The 6,699-nt window shown below is 47.1% G+C and overlaps 1 protein-coding gene across 1 annotated transcript in view; it reads right to left on the minus strand.

The window, feature by feature from the left end:
• NRGN (neurogranin) overlaps positions 1-6,699 on the minus strand; it is a 32,903-nt gene extending 26,204 nt beyond the window's left edge. Inside the window, exon 1 of the mRNA XM_029912894.1 lies at positions 6,653-6,699. Coding sequence (XP_029768754.1) covers positions 6,653-6,699 — 47 coding nt within the window. The remainder of the gene's footprint in view (positions 1-6,652) is intronic.

Here is a 6,699-nt window from a genome sequence, read left to right on the forward strand (position 1 = left end):
AGTAGAAAGTTTGTTTCTGGAACATACTGTTTTTGAAGCACCTCTTGAGTCCTTACACTCCATCGCACCCGCTTCCTCTGGCAAGCATACGCTTCTAAGTACTGCAAATGTCACTCTTCCCACCCGTGTTAGGAAAAAATAGCTCTTCTCTTGCCACTGCCTCCAATAGCATTTACATTAAAATCCTCTTCCAGCCTCTAAATCAAGGCTTTATCGCCTTCCTCTTTCACTAAGTGGGAAGCCGTGCTTCCTTTCTCTTTTGATTCTTTTTAGCCAGAAAGCTGCTCCACCTCTTCTGAGCGCTTTGTTTTTTACAATACCTGCCCCTGTTGCTCAAACGGCTTTTACATCAGATTAAGGGAAACAAAGAACAAAGGTAAAGTCTCCGTGAGAGAGAGCACAAATGTGTGACTCGCCCTGTGACATTATGAACTGGAACACAAAATGGCCACTGCCTCCCAGCTGTGTCTATAGCAGACAGCAAGAATTTACAGGAGCAGGCCCCTGGGAACAGAATGACAACTCTGCCTTTCAATAGCATATAATCACAATGTACACAGAACATTTAAAGTGCTCCTCCCTTGCAAATGAGAGTCCCGTGATGGTGCAAAATATGAGTAGGGTTCACTGGTGTTAAATAAGTGTGTTCATGGTCGGGGGGAGGCTGGTTTGCACAATTTGTTCAAACAGCATATCCCACTGTGGGGCTATTCTTCAGGGTGAGATAACAATTGTGATACACGGGGTCCCATGTTTATTGTCTAGTAGGGACTCGAGATCACTTCTTCCCTATGTATACGTAAAAAGTTTGTTTTTCCTACTCACTCTGGGCTCTCTCCTTCTCACACATCAGCACCTGTTATTAACATTCTGCAGGACAAACTATTCCCATGCAACCCCCTTGCCTTCAAGGATGGGCAGAACAAGGCCCTGAAATTGGCACTTAGTTCACTGTTCTGTTGCTCATGCATATGCCCGAATGGATCACAGCTCTCTCTCCCAGGCTGGCTCTGCAATGCGCACAAGAGTAAAAAGCAGAAAAACCTTGTTTATGTCATTAGGGGCAGGAGATCAGCCCCTGAATACACGGGAGTGCCCCTCTATGGAGTAAGATGATGCCATTCCGACACAAAGGACAGACCAGACCAGTCCTCGCTTACAGACAGCCTCCCAACCTTAAGCAAATACTCACCAGCAACCGCACACCATACAACAAAAACACTAACCCAGGAACCTATCCTTGCAACAAAGCCCGATGCCAGCTCTGTCCACATATCTATTCAAGTGACACCATCATAGGATCTAACCACATCAGCCACACCATCAGGGGCTCGTTCACCTGCACATCTACCAACGTGATATATGCCATCATGTGCCAGCAATGCCCCTCTGCCATGTACATTGGCCAAACTGGACAATCTCTACGCAAAAGAATAAATGGACACAAATCTGACATCAGGAATCATAACATTCAAAAACCAGTGGGAGAACACTTCAACATCTCTAATCACTCAGTGACAGACTTGAAGGTGTCAGTTTTGCAACAAAAAAACTTCAAAAACAGTCTCCAAAGAGAGACTGCTGAACTCAAATTAATATGCAAATTAGACACAATTAACTTAGGTCTAAACAGAGACTGGGAATGGTTGGGTCATTACACTAATTGAATTTTTTTTCCCCCATGTTAAATTCTCCTCACACCTTCTATGGGTCATCTCGATTATCACTTCAAAGTTTTTTCTTCTGCTGCTACTGATAGCTCATCTCAATTGATTGGCCTCTTACAATTGGTATGCGTACTTCCACCTTTTCATGTTCTCTGTATGTATAAATATCTTCTGTCTGTGTGTTCCACTCTATGCATCCGAAGAAGTGGGCTGTAGCCCACGAAAGCTTATGCTGAAATAAATTTGTTCGTCTCTAAGGTGCCACAAGTACTCCTGTTCTTTTTGCGGCTACAGACTAACACGGCTGCTACTTTGAAACCTGTCATTCCGACACAGTCACTTTACAGAGTAGAACTGCACTGTAAACTACTAATAATTAAACCATATCCTGCCTCTGTAATGGATGCTCCACAGCCACCTGCTGCAAACTTCAGTGTCTGAACTGGGCTGGACCCTGAACCCTGCCTGGAAGACAGCACCTCACCAGAGTCAAACTGGGAGGGGGGCTATTTTCATCCAGACACCATACACACTACATGATTGCTACTACCTGACAGGGGGACCGCCACTTAGTTGAATAAACCACACCCCTTTTTCTGATGTCATCCCTCCCCTCTCCTTCCCCCAGGGCATTATTACACTGGCTGGCAAATTACACTTCTCACTTACAAAATCCAGGTGATTATTGTGCCTGTGTCTAAATTACACAAGCCAATGAATCAAACTCAGAATGTATGCCTGATCCTCCTCTCGCTGACACCAGTTTTAGTGGGGTAACTAGAACAGACTCAGGTGGTTTGAGCATTGGCCTGCTAAACCCAGGGTTGTGAGTTCAATCCTTGAGGGGGCCACTTAGGGAACTGGGGTAAAAATCTGTCTGGGGATCAGCCCTGCTTTGAGCAAGGGGGTGGACTAGATGACCTCCTGAGGTCTCTTCCAACTCTATGATCCAGCGTGTCTATCCTAGTTTAGGGCTTGTGCACTGGGAAGGAAAAAATTCATCTTCTATTAAGTGAAGATGCTTTTATCTCCTCCAGGTCTGCTGGAGCTGTTTTTCTGTGTTAATCTTGAGGGTAGTGACCATTTTAAACCCTTAGATGTAGCATTGTTTGATCTGTCAAGCGCTGGATTGATTCACCAGATAAAATCCCCTTGATAGCCGTTGTAATTCTGAAGTGGGGCCAGTTTGAAGTGCAGCTTGACTCACAGGCATCTGTGTTAAAACTGAACTTTCTTCTCAACTGATTTGCTCCCTGTATCAGAGTCACAGTTCTTTGTTCTAGTAACAAAGATAAGTTTTCACTGCTTTTTCCTCCCGTTGGCCCTGCAGAACTAGCACAGGTAAGTGGGAAAGAGCTGGATTCTAGCTCATGCATCATCAACAGGATTGTGAACCAAATTCTGGTTGCAGAATTTCAGTGTTGGCAAGCCAGAAAGAACCCAGCTTGACTCTCATTCCCTGTCTGAGTTTGCAAGCCAGCAGTCAGTAAAAAAACAGGGCAGTCTCATCTCATTTACACCAATGGAAGTTTACTCTGGATTTACACTAGTGTAACTGAGATCAGAATTTAGTTGTACTTGTAAACTGAGCACATTTGAGCTGGAATCTCTGGGCCACAACCATAGTTCAGTACATCGGAGCTGCCGGACACTTTTCTTCTACAAACTCCCTTAAACTATAATATACCATCATCTGGGTTTGTTCTGCCACAAACACAGCATTTATATGAGTAGGTATCATGGCCCCAAGGGAGGCAGAGGAAGAGGCCAAGGCCTTGTCCTCACTAGGAAAAAAAGGTGGTTTTTTTACTACACTAGCTAACACATGGTAACATCTTAGTGTGGACAAGGTAGTATGTAGTTGTCACGCAGCAGGTCAAAGTAAGCACTTGCCCTTCTAATGTGTGTGAAAACTACAACCTGCCTTGTCCACACTGGGATGTTACCATGTGTTAGTTACTAAAAGGACAGACTGTTCAGCTTAGAAAAGAGACTACTACTAGGGCAGAAGTCTATAAAATCATGACTGGTGTGAACAAAGTGAATAGGGAAGGGTTTTTATCCCTTCGCATAACACAAGAACAAGGGGTCACTCAGTGAAATGAATAGGCAGCAGTTTTACAACTAACTTGCGGACGTACTTCTTCACACAACGCACAGTCAACCTGTGGAACTCATTGCCAGGGGATATTGTGAAGGCCAAAAGTATAACTGGGTTCAAAAAAGAATTAGATGAGTTCATGGAGGATACATCAATAATGGCTATTAGCCAAAATAGTCAGGGATACAGCCCTATGCACTGGGTGTTCCTAAACCTCTGATTGCCAGAAGCTGGGACTAGACGACAGGGGATGGACCACTCAAAATTGCCCTGTTCTGTTCATTCCCTCTGAAGCATCCGGGAGTGGCCACTGTCAGAAGACTGGATACTGGCCTAGAAGGACCATTGATCTGACCGAGTATGGCCGTTCTTATGTTCTATATGTTAGCTAGCACTTGGTTTAAAAAAAAATCCACCCTTTTTCCTGATGCAGACTCTCACTGAGGCTACATCTACACTGGTACTGGAGGTGTAATTTCCAGCTTGAGGAGACATACCTGTGTTATCTCAATAGTGTAAAGCAACAATGGGATGGACTAGCTGCTGGAGTACATCTCTAGGGTTTCAGACTGGTTCATAGTCAGGGCAGCTAGCCTGGCCTGCTGCTTCCATCATCACAGCTACGCAGCTATTTTAAGAACACTCACTCAGTCAGAGGTTGCGCGAGTATGGCTTCCAAACTGGAAATGATGCCTCCTGCTGTGGTGTAGACATACCCTGAGTGACATACCTGAGCCACCAAATCCTGCATGTCCTGCAAGGACGCTGATGGCACTGTTTGTTAGCAGAGGAGGAACATCAAATGCCAGAACATTGCTAATACTTAATATAATGTTGATCCTGTTCCCGGAGATGCATTTTATTCCTACTGCGTTACTCATGGTGACAGTGTGAACGGTTGCTTCCCGTTGATCCCGATATTGCTGTTCTGTTTGAAATAATCTGTTGAAACTTGGGGTACCTGTTGATTGGGAACCTTCCTCTACATATTTTAACTGGCTATTAATCCCAATATCCTCCCCTGCCGTCCCCACCTTCTCTGTCCCTGCCAGGAAGCAGGAAAGGACCAACAAACTAACACTAACTAAAGGGAATGGGTCTAATGCAGGTAGAGGCAGTAATACAGCCTCGTAACTCAACACGCAGCATAACTAACACATGCATGCACTGTCACTGCTCTCTGCCATCCCAATGGACATCAAAGTACCACTGCTAACAGCAATTGGGGGACATTTGGGGCTGCAGTGTCACCAGTTAATGTGGATGAAACTCAGCTCACCGTCACCTTTGTGTGGATCCTGAACCCTAGAACTTGCGCTTTCCCAGAGGCTGACAGAGATGAGGAGACTCGCTGATGCTCTGCCTGGCCAAAATGGAAATGGTGCTAGTTGGAGGGGAGCATCAGGAGGAAGGGGTAGGGAGTATGGGATCTCTGCCTGCACTTGCTACTAGGGATGCATGTCTGCCTTTGGCCAGCAGTCTTCTGTTTCCTCTCCTCTTATGCAGGAGTGGCTATTAACGAGACATTGTCCTCCTCCCACCCAGCAGTTGCTTTTACAGGCATCCGGGCTCTTCTGTGCATTCATGAACCAGAGGTCAAGGTGGAGTTTGGAACCTGTGATCAGCCAGTCTGCACAGCACCAGCACGTGCTCCGGGGCCCAGTTGGGGAATGAGCGGTCTAGCACCCAATGGGCTGAGGGACTGTCTCTTCCCCTGGGTCTTTTCTGGGGATGACGCTCTGCTGGGCTAGCTTTGCTGCCCGTTCTTGAAGGTCATGGTGCAGAAGCAGCTGCAAAGCATGCTCAGTGGAGGACCCCTGCCTCTGCAACCCTTGCTGTCCAGTAGTCTACCAGAGCCCACGCTGGGTGAGCACAGGGAAAGGCACAGCTGTTTAACAGGGCTTTCAGACAGCAAGCACGGCAGAACTCACAGCTTAGTCATTTAAAAGGGCAAGTCTCTAACTGACCGACGAATGAGGCTGTTTTGATGTATTTAAAGAGCCCAGAAGCAACAGCAAACAAATGTCTAAATAAAAAACAGTGACCTCATCCTGCCCTGCGCTGGGGGGAGGAAGTTCCCATGCATCCAGCCAGCAATAGGATTCGGGCTCCTTTCTAGGGCAGAGGCAAAGCTAGCAGCAGCGAATTCCATCACTAGTCCTCCCTTCTGTTCCCAGACTAAATCTGTGTTAGAGGAACTTAAACACAAAGCAGGAATTTAAGGGAGGAAAAGCTTAGAATAATGTAGATGGGGGGGGGGGGGAATACGGGGAGATACTGGAGAGGGAGGAAATCCTAAATTGCAGTAATACAAGCCAGTGCTGGGGAGGTTGTAAGGGCCAAGCTCAGGTGGTTGAGGAGGTGCTCATGCCAAACTGCTCAGCAATTCACTCAGGCCCAGACTGGAGAATGGTGCTGACTGAAGGCAGCAGCATTGGCAGGAGCTGGGGGATAGCCCTTCAAAAACAGCTTTCTCACCGCCCAACAAATAACATGACAGCCGGCAAACCTAGCAGGCCAGAGCCACCGTCGCTGGCGGGAGCACTGCCTGTGCTGGAAGAAAGGGAGGGTTACGCCAACTCAGTTCTTCCTCCCTGCTTTTATCGTTTTCCCCCTGCCATCAGCAATGACAGCTAGGGGCTGACAAGCCTAGGCCGTGGGTGTAGCTCCCGCTTAGTTTTCTGTGTTTGGCACCTTTAAATAGTAGGAGACCTGATTCTCTACCAGCTCCTACCCGTTTTGTGGCAGTGTAACCCACTGAAGGAAAACGCAGGCTGATTAAACCTGCCGATCTGCTTGTGGGAGGGTGGGGGTTGGGGAGGGGGTGCGGGATGGAGACTTGGGGCCTGTGGGGCCCGTTTCTGATACTGTTACGTCCACTCACCTCAGCGACAGGAAAGGATTTGCAGGGGAGAGAAGAGACGCCGCCAT

The sequence above is a fragment of the Terrapene carolina genome, unplaced genomic scaffold (genome assembly GCF_002925995.2).
Source record: "Terrapene carolina triunguis isolate 2854851 unplaced genomic scaffold, T_m_triunguis-2.0 Scaffold374, whole genome shotgun sequence".
Classification (NCBI taxonomy): Eukaryota; Metazoa; Chordata; order Testudines; family Emydidae; genus Terrapene; species Terrapene triunguis.